The sequence below is a fragment of the Pocillopora verrucosa genome, chromosome 12 (genome assembly GCF_036669915.1).
Source record: "Pocillopora verrucosa isolate sample1 chromosome 12, ASM3666991v2, whole genome shotgun sequence".
NCBI lineage: Eukaryota > Metazoa > Cnidaria > Anthozoa > Scleractinia > Pocilloporidae > Pocillopora > Pocillopora verrucosa.
In genome coordinates, this window is record NC_089323.1 from 1,739,832 (window position 1) to 1,756,867 (window position 17,036).

Sequence of the window (17,036 nt, forward strand, 5' to 3'; positions counted from 1 at the left end):
AATAAAAAATCTCTCGTAACATAAAATCAAATTAACCTGCAAGAAATGACCCTTTTTCATTGAACTGCCTGATGATGGAGAATATTTTGTAGCGTTAACAATGTCTCTTGTCAAAAAGAAATGCTATTTTCTTCTCTAAAATTTCATACATAGTAACTTTTATAGAAAATGGTAAGTATCGATTCTTTTTTTAATATCCCATCATTTGCCTAAGAAATTTGTCTTTTCAAGGAGCAGAAAAAAGAAACGGTAAAATGTTTTCGCAAAGAAACGAATTTTATGCATTTTCTTTACATTCTACCCCTCTGAGATAGTGCTCTTACGAAGAAGCCTGGGAAAGAGTTTCTTCATCCAATACTGAAGTGATGATAGAAATGGCACATAAGTCTACGTATGTCCTTGATTCTTATTCAGCCTAAGATATCTTCAGTAGCTACATTAAACAAATGCACTTAGAAAACACGTGACCTTTTGTCAAGTAAAAAATCCTCCCGTTTTTTCTGTGTAAAAGGAGATGTTTTGATGATGAGCTACCAAGGAAGTCATTTCATGTGAATGTTAACACGAGAGAAAGTTGTTTCCCAATCGTTTACTGCCGGGAGATAAGTGAAACGACACAAGCAATAAAACAAGCAATCAGCTAAGCACTTTGCTGTCCATGAATTAAAATGAAGGACACACGTAGATCATACTAAGGACATACGTAGATCCCTCTTGTGTGGCAATCGTGGCATAACTTTCAAAACTGACTTACGGTTGAGTCACGGTTATTATTAGAGAATCAATTAAATCATTGCTGAGGCCGTTGTTGATATTCTTTACTTCCATATCATGAAAGAAAGTAAATCGAAACTCTGTAACCACACTCTGTAGCGGCCCTTATCCTTACACTTTTGCGACAACGCATAATCGAAACGACCTTATTTTATTCTTGTCTTTCATAGTAATATGTAAGTATGGGCTAAAACTTTAAGGAGTAATGACGGTTGAACTGTTGAAAGTGTCTGTTTCTTGATGGTAGAGTGGTAGAATAATATCAAGTCTTTGTTTTTCTAAAAAAATTGCACAAATCATTAATTACGCCCTATTGCCGTGTGACTCGGTCACAAGGCCTGCTGTACAAACGAATTTGTTTTGTTATGAGAAAGTGTCCATAATGCTCATGAATTTAGGAGATGTTTATGCTACTTGCAAACGATTCGAAAGTCTGTGTAAAGAAGAAAATTGACAAAAGACATCTATCAAAAGCTCTCTTTCTTCCAAAATTGAGAGTAACACCCCATCCTCTTCGTTAAGCTGTAAATGAATTTTTACCTGAAAAGACAAAGTTTCTAATAGTCTTTCAAATATGTTGTGAAAAAATAATACTGTGTTGTGAAATGATGGCTCGTCTCCGCGGGCTTTTCAGAGTATAATTTTTTATTACAAAATTTAAAAAAAAAAAGTAATACCTGATCACCTTCACGGCTTCAAGGGAAAAACATTTACTTTTCTTTGACATAAAAGACATATCCTGATGCAATGTAAATAAGACAGGCTTGTAGAGAAGTTTTATTTGAAATTATCAAAGAAGTCATTAAGGTCTCAGTGATCGTTGCTCCGCGAATGTTGTTCAGACAAAATATTTCTTGCTGCAATCAAAGATAAACTGTAAGAAAAAGGAAACAAGTGACAGAATAATGTCGACAACAAATTTTAGTACAGGTAGAACACAGACGAAAACATTTGAAGAACTCCTATGTTCTCCCTCTTTGGTGAGTAGACTTCAACAAGAATCACTTTCTTTCGCAGCACTCAACATTCTCCTCTCCATCACAGCGTTTGCTGGAAATTCTCTCATCCTTATTGCCCTTCACAAGGAATCTTCCCTTCATCCGCCGTCCAAACTCTTCTATCGTTGTCTGGCAACAACTGATCTGTTGGTTGGCCTCATTAGCCAGCCTCTCGCTGTTTCCAGCTGGATATTTAGTGCTCGTGAACACTGGATTCCTTGTCGATACACAAGTACCGCGACCTTTATCGTAAGCCACGTATTATGTGGGGTGTCTTTGTTGACAATGACGGCCATAAGCGTGGACAGACTTCTCGCCCTGTTATTGGGGCTGAGATACAGACATATTGTAACTTTGAAGCGCACATATATCGTTGTAGTTACCTTTTGGGTTCTATCCAGTGTCGCTGCTTTATGTTACACGTTAGATCACCGTATAACAACTTGGTATGGCCTTACAGTTGTACCATTATGCTACGTTATCTCAATTGTGTCGTTCACGAAAATTTTTTGCGCTCTAAGTCATCATCATGCACAAATACGAGATCATGTTCAACAGCCGAACCAACCAAATGCAGTGAATACCACAAAATACAAAAAGGCAGTGTACAATGCACTGTGGGTTCAGTTGGCATTAGTTGTTTGTTATTTGCCGTATGGTTTACTGGAAATTGTAATCAGACAAAGCAAAACTTATTCATGGTACCTAGTCATCATGAGGGGTGTAGCAGGCACATCAACTTTCTTAAACTCAACGTTAAATCCGTTTCTGTACTGCTGGAAAATAAGTGAAGTGAGACAAGCAGTAAAGCAAACGATCAGACAAGGATTTAGCTGTCCATAAAGTTAGATCTACCTCAAATTATGCTCGTATTTATACATTCTAAGCATATTTATTGATTCACGATTATTACTTTAGAACTCTATTCAGATATGTGAATAGATGAGAGATAAATAGCAAACTAAATTGTTGTCTGAGGCTTCTACGAAGTCTGCTTTTTCGCACGAAGACGACTGAAGGGAAGGAAATGGAAAAACCAACCTTATCACGCTCTATCATGAATACAACAAATCTTAATTGAATGAAAGATATACATGCACCGCAGGGTTCCACTTTAGATTTTGAGTCTGCCGAAGCAAATGCACAGAGTTGATAGCAACACTCAAGCATTACCTTATCAGCGAAAGTTTCTCTGAGTTGACTTCGTTTCCATCTGAGATGGATCGTTTCTAGCTGATAGCAAAGATTTAATTGTCCTTGCCTCTTATTGCTAATTACAACCAACGAAGAAATTGTGAGGTGTGAGATTTTATAAAGTACACGCTGGTTTAAAGCGCGTTTTTTCATTACCTGTCATTTCTTTTTTGTCGCATCTGCTTCTGGTTCGATTAAAATCATAGAGAAAAAATACTGGGGAAGTTTCTCGAATAGGAATGAAATAGGAGTATTGATTTGAAAAAACTCATTTTGCCTTCAAAATTCGATCACGGTATTTACGGTTTTTGAGAAAGAAAGGGTTTTTAGCAGCGCTATAAAATAGGCATTTTGTAGATGTCTCTTTGCTTGTCACTTACAGAAAAATCGTACCTAAGGCAAATAAGGTTAAAAAATTTAAAGACACATCCTTTTGTTTGTTTCGAATTTACGCGACATACATGTAGTTTGCCCACGCATTGTAAACGGTTATCGCTATTGGGGAAGTCTTTTTGAGATAAGAATAGGAAAGAAGGTTTTAAGTGATAGTGAACAGGAACAGGCATTTAAAATTTCTTCCGGCTAAAATGAACGCTAAGTGGCTTTCGGCGTCACTGGAAAACGCCTGAAGAAATATCAGCCTTCTAGGGGTATTCCTCTTCAGTTATTTATTTTTTCTTGTGTATTGTTGACAGCTAGATCCCCTGAGAGCATTTTTTTTACACTTTAACGACATGATTAACAGCTGTACAAACATTGTTGGAATAGTAAATGCTGCTGGGAGTTCGTTATGTCAATCTTTTTAGGTAAGTAAAGCTCAGCAGGTGATGACAAGACAAACATATCTTGCTGCAATTAAAGCCGAGAAAAGTGGACAACTGTTCATTAGACTGCGTCGCAAAATGAAGACAACAACAATTATAAAACGAAGTGGAATGCAGAAAACCGTTTGAACTGGTCTGTTCCCCATATTCGTTCAGTGGATTACAACAGCAATCAATATATTTGTCAACAGTCAACATTTTCCTCTCCATCACAGCAATTCTTGGGAATTCTCCAATCCTTGTTGCCCTTCATAGGGAATCTTCCCTTCATCCATCATCCAAACTCTTGTATCGTTGTATCTGTTGCCCTGCTGTGGGGGCTGAGATACAAAGAGATTGTAACTTTGAAGCGCATTTATATCCTTGTAGCTACCGTTTGGATTGATGTCTTGACACCTCTTTAACCAAAATTTTTGATCAGCGTATAACCGCTTTTTATGGCGCGGGCTGGACCACTTTCAGTACAAGATCGTATTCAACAACAGCTGAGCCAACCAAATGCACTGAACACGGTGCGATACGGAAAAGCAGTGCACAGTGGGTACAGTCAGTTTTAGTTGTTTGTTATACACCACAATATATTGTGGAAATCGAAGTCACTTATAGTAAAACATATTCATCACACTTAGTCGTCACACGCGCAATGGTAAATATCTTAGTTTACTTTAACTCGACGTTAAACCCATTTTTTTTACTGCTGGAAGTTTAGTGAACTGAGACAAGCAATGAAGCAGACAATCAGACAAGCACTTTGGTGTCCATGGAGTTAGACCATCGTCGAGTTATACATAATCGTATAAGTACTTTTAGTGCAAAGCTGACCGATGGAGAACGCTTGTCAATTAAAGTATTCCTCCAGGTCTGTCGATATTACTTTTTGCTAGTCACGTAAATCAAATAAATGGATGGCAATAGAGACACCAACCAAAGCTTTTAAAAAATATTTTTCATGCTACAAAACTTTATTTTGAAAGCATCAATTATTAATCCAGGGAAAGATATACGTGCAAAAGAGAATATATAATCTTCTATAATCTCTTGACTTAAATTATACTCCATGAATGTTATTATAAGAAAGCGAAAGAAATAAAATTGACCATCACAGTTTTTATTAAAGACTGGGTGGGATGCGGTTTCAGAGGGTTGCTGCTCCAGTGCTGATCGATCGTTCATTGACATTTAAACATTTTCACGGATTACCTTGAATATTCTGAATTAATTGATGATATATTTTACAATGTACAAGTTAACGAGCTTTAAATGATGTATATTGAGTCAATAAAATTCTAAATTCGTTCAGTTTCTCGTTAAATGATGGCTCTACCTCCCCTATAACAATGTGTTAAATATTTTCATAGCTTGTTTGTAGTTTTTAATATCCATTCCTTCACTTTCCTTCTTGATCAGTGGATTATCATTTTTACTTTAGTGATATAACTGGTTATCAGAGGAGAATGGCGAGTCGCTTAGGGGGATTACGACACGAAGAAATTCAGACACCTGAATGCTGTATGCATGAAAGCTTGCTTGGTATCAAACTGATTTTTCTCCTCTTTTCGCGACAAGACGTTAGCAGAGAAAAATTTTATAGCAGAGGTATACCAGGCTAACTTTGGCTTATAAATTTTCAAGGACAGCTCTCTTAAAAAAACTTTTTGGCGAAAGGAGGAGAACAAATAGAGAATGTAAAAGAAACAGCAAAAAATTGTTTAAACACGTAGTTTCTTACTTTTTGCTTCATTATTCGCCTTTTGGGAGACGAAACGGAGGTAAAAGAGCCACAAAATGTTGCTAATTAGACTATTAAATTCAAATTTTTAAAATAAGTCGGCATTGGTGGCCCTACATCAATTTTGAATGGTTATGTACATTCGAATTGCTGGACTGTTTGTCATTCATGTTACATCCTTAGCTCAAACCTTCTTTATTTTCAGCTTGCTGAGGCTGGTAATGATTCAAGGGTCAACATTACACAAATGATATGGAAATTCGATTGACAGCTTATCAATGAAACTAAAACTCCTTCTCTGTATTTAAGAACTGGATGGGTTGTTGGTTTGTCTATCAGCAATTTTCCCGTCCAAAAATAAAACAACGAATATATATAAAGTGTAAAAATTTGACTTTCTTAAAACAGTGCTAAATACATAGGAGTAGAGCGATGTATATATTGTGGGAGGAAAAAGACAAATAAACTACAAGTCCATCCCTACAGGTCTGTTTCGTGGTTGTCCACTCATCAGGGGATTTAATGAGAATAATCTTTACCATCGCTTCTATACAATATAATCTAACATATATATGAGAAAGACTTCAAAACAAGATACAGAAACCACACCGCATCATTCCCCCGCGCTAAAACAGAAACTCCACCGAACTCAGTTAGCACATCTGGACCCTCAAAGACAACAACATCGAACACCCTATTTCCTGGCACATTCTCTCATCACACTCGCCGTACAACAGCTCAAGTAAAAGATGTAATCTCTGCCTCAAAGAAAAATTCCTAATCATCTGCCGACCCGAACTATCAACACTAAACAAACGTAATGAACTCGTGTCTTCCTGCCGCCACAGAAACAAAAATAAATCAAATAAATCAACAAAACAACAATCAACAATTTAAAGTGAAAGAGAAAATTGTAGAAAATAGTTTGCTTGCGTGATAACTTGATCTTGTTACTATTTTGTTTTAGCTCTAGTCTAGCTTTCCGTAGCTAAAATGATTCAAGTTTTGACTTTTCGCAAAAGATATGGACCCTTGATTAGCATCCTGTTATAATGAAATTTCATTCTGGTAAAGAGCGACTCTTTGTCGCACCGTAAAAACGCCAAATTAACAGATGTTTCTATATTTGCCTTTTGTTGCTATTTCATAAAAGCGGCACCCCAAGGTTTCCGGAAAAAATAACTTTAAATAAAGCAAGTTTTGATGCGATTGTTAGTTAGGAAGTAAGGATTCAGTTATCCTTGCTGCAATTTTTCGTTGAAAGAACAGAAACCTGCAAGAAAGAGGAAACGCCGGCGACAGAATTATGTCGACAACAAACTTCAGTAGCGGTAGAAGTCACACGAAATCATTTCAAGAACTGCTATGCTCTCCCTCTTTGGTGGGTGGGCTTCAACAACAATCATCAATTTGCTTCTTGGCAGTTAACATTCTCCTCTTCATCACAGCATTTTCTGGAAATTCTCTTATTCTTGTTGCCCTTCACATGGAATCTTCTTTGCATCCGCCGTCCAAACTCCTGTATCGTTGTCTGGCAACAACTGATCTGTTGTTTGGTCTAATCACCCAGCCTCTCTATGCTACAAATTGGATGTCCTTGGTTCAGGAACACTGAAGCCTTTGTCAGTACGCACTTGACGTTGCCTACATCACAGGCTCTGTATTGTATTTAGTGTCTTTGATGACGATGACGGCCATAAGCGTGAACAGACTTCTTGCCTTGTTGTCGGGGCTGAGATACAAATTGTAGCTTTAAAGCGCACATATATATATTATTGTAACTACCTTTTGGGTTTTTACCCTTGTCGCCTCTTTATGTGGAATTTTTGATCACCGTATAATCTTTCTGTACGGCTACCTAGTTACAGCATTTTGCCTGGTAATATCACTCGCATCGTACACAAAGATTTTTCACTCTCTCAGATATCATCAAGCACAAGTATCAGATCAACAACAGCCGAGCCAAATAAATGCACTGAACATGGCGCGATTCAGAAAGGCAGTTTACAGTGCACTGTGGGTGCAGTCAGCATCAGTTGTTTGTTATGTACCAGTATATACAGTAGGAATTGTGATCACTCTTCTTAAAAATATTCTTTACTCTTGGTCTTCGCATGGAAAGGAGCAGTTATTTTACTTTCGTTTAATTCGACGTTAAACCCTTTTCTTTATTGCTGGAAGATTAGTGAAGTGAGAAAGGCAGTGAAGCAGACACTGAAAGAAGCACTTTGCTGAAATAGGTCTGCCTTTAATGGTTCTTCAGACCCTCAAAGCAGACTTATTAAGTCATGATTATTATTGGAGAGCAGTCGTCAGATAAGTTATTGGATAAAAACAAATAAGTGGCTCAATGGAATAGTTGCGCAGGCTGTTGTCGATAGTTTATATCTCCGAGAACAATCTAACGACAGACTAGGTAACCTTAGCTATGTGTTTTCATAGATAAGGTTTCTTGCCGCTATGCTAAAATACAAGATGTCATAATCGAAGAAAAGATATGCAAACATTTTACTTTCATGTTTTCTCCTCTTAGCAATATGATGGCATCAGATAAAACTTCAAAGAGTAGTTTAAGAGATGTGTTTGAGGCCGATGTTGTCTGTTGCGAGAAAACTACTTCAACTAGTTTTGCTATAATTAAAATAAAGCGCTTGACGTTGATGTTGACGCCATATTGCAAAAAGAGATGGTCCAATTTGCTTGTTTTCTGATCAGAAAAATATCTGTAAAGCTTATGTGAAGAAGTTATATACATTGACCATCTCTGTTTGTTACAGAATTTTCTTCGAGATCGATCGATGTTCTGAAATTATATTGGCGACGGCGAAATTCGAGTTCCGCATCATTTTTTAAAGATGTCACCATATATCCAGTTTGTTGTTGGTGAATCTTTAGGCAGCCTCTGAGTCTTATGGATTTTATTTCTAAGTTCCACAAACCTTTTTATCGAGTCTTTTTTAAAGATTTTGTATGAGCTCAGTATTTGCTTCGATACCATACCATCTAATTATCGCCCTAAAAAACGACATGACAGAAGTGATAAAATAGATCATCCAAGACTTAGGGGTCCCATATCGTATTGTAAAACAAAAAATATAGCCCATGTCTTTGTGTTTGTCAAGGGAATTCACTTTCAATGCTTATTGGAAATAAAACTGACAACTGGTTGCGACAAAAATGTTATTGTTTAATTAGTTTTAAAGCTGCCGTCGCTGTACTGAATTATCAGAGAGAATTACAAAGAGAATTCCCAAGGAAAGATCTCTGGTTAAAATAAGAATTGACGCATCTTTTTGGTTAAGAAATGATGATTTGAAGCTTGCATAAAATGTTGAATCGATACAGAGTAATTATTCGGCAAAAAAGAAATTTGATTTGACCCCAAACTTAAAACGAGGCGGCGTATCTGTGGTGGTTAACTAATTTCTACTAATCTTTAACAGGGTACTTTTAACAATTGCTTCGTGCGTCTGTGTGCAGTCATTAACATACGATGAACGCAGGAAGTTCGGAGAGCTTGAAAGTCACGTGGGAGTTGGCTTAACACGCAACCAAGAATGATCGTAGGTTCATAAATAATAAATGCTGTTTATGTAGGTTTAACAAGGTGTAGTTTTTAATTAGACTTCGTCTCGGGAATTACAATATTCTTTTCATCTTCAGCGAATAATTGCTTAATATTTTTGTCGATTGTTTGTAGTTTTTTTAAAAGCATCCATTCCTTATTTTCCTTCTCAATCAATAGATTATCATTTTCACTTTAGCAAAGCCATATAATCCTGGTTACCGGAGGAGAATGGCAAGTCGCTCAGGGGAATTATGACATGAAGAAATTCAGACACCTATCACATTTCTCGGACAAGACGTTGGCAGAGAAAAATTTCATAACAAAGGCTAATTTTGGCTCATGATTTTTCCAAGACAAAAAGTTTGTCATGGATTTGACATCCTTAGCTTAAATCTTCCTTTTTTTTCAGCTTGCTGAGGCTGATAATGATTCAAGGGTCAACCTTACACAAATGATATGGACATTTGGTTGACACCCCATCGATGAAACTAGGTCGTATAAACATCGGCCTACGATGGTTCCAGGTTCCCATTTTTGGCACTGCGGCACGGCGTTCCTTCGCCCCCGAGTTGTGTTACTAAAAGTCTCAAACTTACTCAAGCGCCGAAGTAACTCGTATTGAAGCCTTAATAGTGAGTTTCTTCTCGCAGGTTAAGTAAAGCGGGATTGTTTGTTGCATCATGAAAAAAAATTATCGTAGAACATAACGCGTGTGCTTACCCTATGTAAGTCCTATTGAGCCGCTATGAACAAAATCTTTATTTCCGCACGCCCGTGCGTAAATAAGATGGCGTGAGCATTTTTTGTTCATTGTCGCTCTGTTATAAAAGAATTTGCTCATGCTTTTAGCTGTGTGTATATCGAGTTATGGATGCACTTGGGAAGTTTGAAGAGCACTCAAAAAGCTAGAGTTGCTCTCGGCTGCGTCTCGAGCTACTCTTACGTCTTTTTTGTGCTCTCCAAACTTCCCGGGCGCATCCATAACTCGATATACGCACGCTAAGCATGAACAAATTCTTAATTAAAGATGTCTTTCAATATTTGCCTCTTATTCCTATTTTATACGTGATGTACAAGACAAGCTGGGCACAAAAAAGGCTTTTTTGACACAGCAAGCAATTTTCTGACTTATTTCAAACGTGTAAACTGTAGTCAGGAAGTTTTTATTTGAGATGTTATGTAGGAAATGGGGTTTTATTAGTCGTCGTTGTGCAATTGGTGTTTAAACGATATATTTCTCTAGTCGCTATCACAAATTACGTCATGACAAGAATGTTGTCAACTTCTGAAATATTTAATATATCCAGTTTAATGCTGGTCTATTTTTAAGTTGTCTTCAAGTTTTATTGATCCTATGTCTACCAACTCCGAGTGCTAAACTGTTCCTAACTTTCACTCCTTTTTCCTTGAACTCATATTTCCCGAAGCTTTTTGGAATTCAGAATTTACCACAATACGGCGGATAATGTTTGCACTTAATTACATTTTAAATAATTAAACGCTAGTGAGGAAGTCTTAATGTGTTTATCGAAGGAAGGTTTCATTTATCATCGTTCGGTGAGTTCTGTTTGGACAAAATATTTCTCGTTGCAAGAACAGAGGAAACGAATGCAGAATTATGTCGACAACAAATTTCAGTAGAGGTGGAACACAGACGAAAACAACTGAAGAACTGCTATGCTCCCCCTCTTTGGTGGGTGGGCTTCAATCAGCATCAGTTACTTTCGCAGCAGTTGACATTCTCCTCTCCATTACAACATTTCTTGGGAATTCTCTTATCCTTGTTGCCCTTAACAAAGAATCTTCCCTTCACCCACCGTCCAAACTCTTTTATCGTTGTCTGGCAACAACTGACCTGTTGGTTGGTCTTGTTGCTCAGCCTCTCCGTATTACTTATTGGATGTCGGTGGTTCACGAACATTGGAGTCTTTGTCGTTACGCAGGGGATGCAGCCTACATCACAGGCTCAGTATTATGTGGAGTTTCTTTGCTGACGATGGCAGCAATAAGCGTGGACAGACTTATCGCCCTGTTGTCGGGGCTGAGATACAAAGAGATTGTAACTTTGAAGCGCATTTATATCATTATAGCTAGCTTTTGGGTTTTATGTCTTGTCGCCTCTTTATGCACCATTTTCGATCAGCGAATAACCGCTTTATATGGCTTGATATTGGTGCCACTTTCGCTGCTTATTTCACTCGCCTCGTGCACAAAGATTTTACGCACTCTCAGACATCATCAGGCACAAGTGCAAAATCATATTCAACAACAGCCGAGCCAACTAAATGTACTAAACATGGCACGATACAGAAAGGCAGTACACAGTGCACTGTGGGTAGAGTTAGCATTAGTTGTTTGCTATACACCATGCTTTATAGTGGGAGTTGTAGTCATTAATGGTACAACATACTCATCACACTTATTCGTCACATTGCAAATGACAACCATCTTAGTTTACTTTAACTCGACGTTAAACCCGTTTCTTTACTGCTGGAAGATTAGTGAAGTGAGAAAAGGAATGAAGCAGACAATCAGACAAACACTTTGCTGTCCATGGAGTTAGACCATCCTCGAGTTATAGTAATAGAGAACGCATGCGCTCAGGCCTGTTCGAGGTCTGTCGATAATATTTTTTGCTAGTCACGTAAAACAAATAGATGGAAGGCAATGGAGACACAAACCAAAACTTTTAAAAAATAATTTTACATGCTACTAAACGTTATTTCGAATGCATCAATTATTAATCGAAGGAAAGATGAACGAGCACAAGAGAATATATAATCTCTTCTAATCTCTTGACGTAAATTATACTCTCATGAATGTTATTGTAAGAAAGCGAAAGAAATAATGGCTTTATCTACCTGTTTAGTAGATGAGTCGCATCAACCTACAATTTCTCTCTGTGCTGTGTACATTGTCCTCATCTCCTGGCAACTCTCTTGTCGTTGTTATAAACAGTTGCAAACTTGAACTTGTTTTGTCATTAGAAAAATATCCATATTGCTTATGAATGTTTGAAAATGTCATTGATAATGATATCATAAAACAAACATTGTGTAAGTGGATGCATGGATTTAAATAAACACTGACCTTCTCTTATTAAATTCTTTTCAAAACCCCTAATTTTCCGAGATTAAACGTAAGATTCCATCTTCTCCACTCAGCTAAAGGTGAATTTCTACGTACCTGAGAAGACGCGTTTAAAATAATTGTGAAATGCTAATAGTATCAAAGATGTCTGTCTGTACGTTTGACTCTTATAACTGACTTGTTCCTATTTTGGTCACGTTTCCTGATAAACTTTCATCGATAGGGAGCTAATCAAGTGTCCATATCATCTGTGTGAAATTAATACTTCAATCATTATCAGCCTCGAAAAACTGAAGTTACGAAGATCAAGCTGGCAACTTTGAAAGATCTAAGAAAAAATTGGACTCGTGATATCTCCGAATGCGTTAAACTATTAAAATGTAAATTAATTCAAATATTAAAACGAAGCTTGAATCTGAGGGATTGTTTTTCGCATTTCGTTTTAAAAAAATGATATTACAGATGTCTCTATTTTTTCCTTTTATTGCTATTTTATCCGTGAGCCACCCCACAGGTTCTAACGGTCGATCAGCTAAAAAAGGATTGTTTTTCGCTTTGTGAAAAAAACCATATCACAGATGTCTCTCTATTTGCCTCTTACTGCTATTTCATACAAGAGGCTTGTCACAGGTTCCGGAAAAAAAAAATCATTTTTTTGGCAAAACAGACAATTTGCTTACGCACTTTGAATGAGCAAACGCCGATGAGAAAATACTTATGTGTTTATTGAAGGAAGTTTCAGTCATCGTCGCTCGGCGTATGCTGTTTAAACGAAATACCTTTCGTTGCCAGTTGTCTCAGTGCAAGAAAAAGGAAACGAATACAGAGCAATGTCGGCAACAAAGTTCAAAACTGACTGATAGGGAACTCTCGTCAATCAGCTATACTATAATGTATATGTTTGCTCGAGGTCTCTCGTTTGTATTTTTTTCGCACCTTAACAACTAAAGAGAAGACTATGGAAAAACTAACCATAAATTTGTAAAAATAGTTTTAATGTTACCACAAATTATCATGAATAGGTCAATTCATATTCTAAGAAAAGATATGCGCGCGCATGATCATAATTTCACGTTTGTTATTATAAGAAAGTGTAAGGAACAAAATTGAAGCAAGAACGGTTAGTACAAAGTTCTCTTTCAGGTTCATGGTTTTGCTGAAATTATATGCTAAAGGGAAAAAAGGAATATTGAATGAAAGAAATTATCTACTTTTAAAAATATTCGATAGAAAGTGTCGCTTTATATTCAGTTTGTTCATGGTGTATTTTTCAGTTGTCTCCAAGTGATGTTGATTCTTTGTTTACCATTTCCGAGCGATTAACTGTCCCAAACTCTTCCCTATATTTCTTTCAAGTCGTTTCACAAAGATTTATTGAATTCAGAATTGACCAAAATAGAGCAAGAATATTTTCAATTGATTATCGGGCCTAGAAATAGCAGTATATCTAAATATACTGCTTATTTCGTTACTTAAAAAAAGTCGCAGTCGAGTTTCTTTATTGTTTTGAAAACAGTAATATAGCTGATGTCTTCATGTTTGCCAAGGGATTTGACTTTAGTACTAATTAATTTGTACTCGAAGTAAATTTTACTGATTGGGGTAAACAGCTAATAGCGGCCCATTTAAAAACAGTGGTCAAATACTGCGCATGCACGTGTTTTGAAAAGAATAGGAGGGATTTTCAAATGCGTGTATCACGTGAAGTGAAGAAGGAAGGGCTAAATTCCTAACTATTCCAAACTGAATGCGTAATACAGCTGAAAGAGGGTTTTCGGATCTTGGTCTTATTTTATTTAACAAATAGAGAAGCCTTGACTGTGCTCTGTTCTGTTATAAAGCACGCAGGAAGCGGCTAGAGCACGAAAGAAGTGTAGGGAGAAACACGAGACTTAGTCGAGTGTTTCTTCCCACTTCTTGAGTGCTCTAGCCGCTTCATAAGTGCTTTATAACAGAACAGAGCACAGTCAAGGCTTCTCTATTTGTTTTATTATAAAGAATCCGTTAAATTACCCAAGCATTACTTTCAATTTTCAAAACAAACTTTATTTCCAAAGCGAACAACAGTGTCGTCAGCATGTTCTATACTCTCATAGAGCACGCTACAATAAGCCAATCAGAATCCCTGTTAGAATGGTTCAAATAATCTGATTGGCTATACAAGACTAAAGCTGTCAAAAGTGTCAAACCATCAAAGTTCAAAAACCATCAAAGTTCACATTCTACGATAGTTTACAAACTAAAATAGTTCGGCGAGTCGAATTTAACACTTTTGCCTGAAGTTTTTAAGTCTCAAATACAGAATCTTGAAGTGAAATGTTCAGTGAACTTCAGCCGAATTATGGCTCATAAAAACACGCGAGTTTTTTCACATGATAAGGCAGAAAAAAACTGTTCAAGGCGAGTGTTTTTTGAATGAACGACAGCCGAATTCACCGGAACATGAAGATCGCTCGTGATGACAGCGCCGCAAAACTCGGCTGCAGTGACTGATGTGACTTTCCACTCAACGTATCGGAAAGGATATCAGAGCAAGCTCTTATTTTTTCACTCGAAGGGCGACCGATGTAGTTTCTGAGGCTTGCTTTACTGTGATGACCGGAGATCGCCATGATGAGCGAGCCGCGATGAACTTCAGCATGATCATGATATTCGCTCAGACACCGTCATGATTAGTATGAATTTTAACAATTATGCCAGTTTGGTTATATTTTTCATCATTTCTGTTTTGTTCTGTTTTGTTTTTTAATTCTGAACTTTACATACTATACGAGTGTTAGCTGTGTTTGATTTTTATTACCGTACGTAAGCTCACAATCTAACTGAGCGTGAAAACCTTTAAAACTCGGAATTTTTATTTTGTTTTTCCTTTGAGGATTTTCGTATCTGCTCACGTTTTAATAACGTAAATTACGGCGCCTGGTATGTTTACAAACCTTTGTTTGGTTCTTCTGTTGCTAATTGCCGGCTCGCTTCAGTTCCGAAACTCCACTTTCAATTATCGGAATTAAAGCTAAAAAGAAGTCCCGGAAAACAATTAGCAGATGGCGTGACAGCTTTAGCTCAGCTCTATGCTCTGTACTCTCATAGAGCACGCTCTTTTAACCAATGACAGCGCGTGTTATATCCGAACTTTATTATAATGTGAGATATCTCAACTCATTTTTAACGCAGACGCCTTGTTCTGACGATGAAGGCAAACTACAGAACCTTTCTTCTACCTACGACTTCATCACACTGCCATGCAAAGTGTAAAAGAAAGTACGAAAGTGCAAAATAGCACAACACGGGTTGAGTCTAAAACAACAATGTGTGTAAGCCAGGGCCTTAGAAACTTTGAAATTTCCTAAGAAACTGAGATAAATTACGCATCATTTAGATTCTCAATGTTTACAAAGGCAAATTATCTGTTTATAAGCGCATGCGTAATCATTTGACTGCTGTGTTGCCCATTTATTACCGCCTACTAGTCAAGCTGCAGTCGCTATTCGGAATAATTAAAGTGGAGATTCATGGGAAGGAGAATTGGCGGAAAAAGAACTTCTACACAAGAATCAAATAAGTTGTTGCATTTTTTTAATAATGAAGGCACTCGTGTGGTTTGCTTCTCAGCCATTTCCTCATCGGTGAATAAAATAACGGATCGAAAGTTAAAATGAATAACGTAGAGTCGAAAGAAAAGTAAATATGTTACGAAATGAATAATTTAGTATTTGAAGAAATTTCGTAAACAAAACGAGGCCGAGGGTGTCATGGCTGGATGATGTCTCCTCAGCTTTCTGCGTGCTTCGTGAGAGCTTTCTTGATACAAAAACACTTTTATTACCTCACTAAGCAGACGAAGGAAGAAAGAAAATTATATCATAGGGTCACTAGGTTAACTTTTCCTCGTTATTGTTTAGTATTGTCTTCAATACAGGGAGAATATTTCAATTTAATAATGGGCACTCAGATGACATCTTATCTTCATGTACTGCTTATTTCATCATTTAAAAAGGTGAAAAAAAAGTTCTCCTATCAAACAGTAATATAGCCGATGTCTATCTGTTTGTGAACGAAATTACCTTTTATTGCTAATTTGTACTAAAACTAATATTCTTTGAGATTAAAAACTTGTCGCAGCCTTCACAAACGTTTTTAGTAGTTTGACCAGCTGCAGAAATTGAGAATTTTCTGGATAAACTCCTACTCTGTATTAAAGAATTGGATGAGTTGTTGGTTTGCCTATCAGCAATTTTCCCGTCCAAAAATAAAACAATGGATCTAAAGTTGATATATAAATATATATAAACCTATTTTCGAAAATGATGCTATTTGAAAAAATATATCAAATAGTTTATATTTTTTTTTTAATCTTCTCATCACAAAAAGTCTCTTTTCAGTGACAAAAGAAAATATATGTTTATTTGACATATATTTTCAAATTTGAAAGGTTTCTAAAAACGGGTATTTACTTATATGTATAACGTCGAAAGAAACATCATCATGTAAACGAGGCCCAATACAAGTCCGAATCTGTCTTGGCAAGCAGGTGTCTTCTTAACAACTTATTCGTTCCTCAGTGTGCGATATAGAGCACGAGGCAATCTTAGAGAGTTTGAAATATGTGTCAGAGTTGGTAAAGACGAAGCCTCTCCTAGAACAATTGAAAATTTTTCAGCGACTGTTGATAAGGTTTGAGCGCCCATCCCTTTATTTTCCATCTCGATTAATAAATTATCCTGTTTACTTCAACATTGGAAACTAACTGTCATCACCAAAGTAGAATCGTTAATTGCTTGAGAGAATCGCAGGAACAAAAATTGAATAACTTTTCTTTTACAGTTGCACAAAATGTTTTGCTAAAGGGATAACTTGAT

General features: G+C 36.8%; 2 protein-coding genes across 2 annotated transcripts; both read left to right on the forward strand.

Moving 5' to 3' along the window:
* Nucleotides 1-1,624: 1,624 nt before the first annotated feature.
* Nucleotides 1,625-2,615, forward strand: LOC131772424 (melanocyte-stimulating hormone receptor-like). The gene has a single exon (XM_059088312.2). It carries the CDS (start codon nt 1,680-1,682, stop codon nt 2,613-2,615), a length of 936 nt encoding a protein of 311 aa, XP_058944295.2. The 5' UTR covers nt 1,625-1,679.
* Nucleotides 2,616-10,602: 7,987 nt separating this feature from the next.
* LOC136277489 (melanocortin receptor 4-like) lies at nt 10,603-11,650 on the forward strand. Its single transcript, XM_066159677.1, has one exon. It carries the CDS (start codon nt 10,706-10,708, stop codon nt 11,648-11,650), a length of 945 nt encoding a protein of 314 aa, XP_066015774.1. The 5' UTR covers nt 10,603-10,705.
* Nucleotides 11,651-17,036: the final 5,386 nt, after the last annotated feature.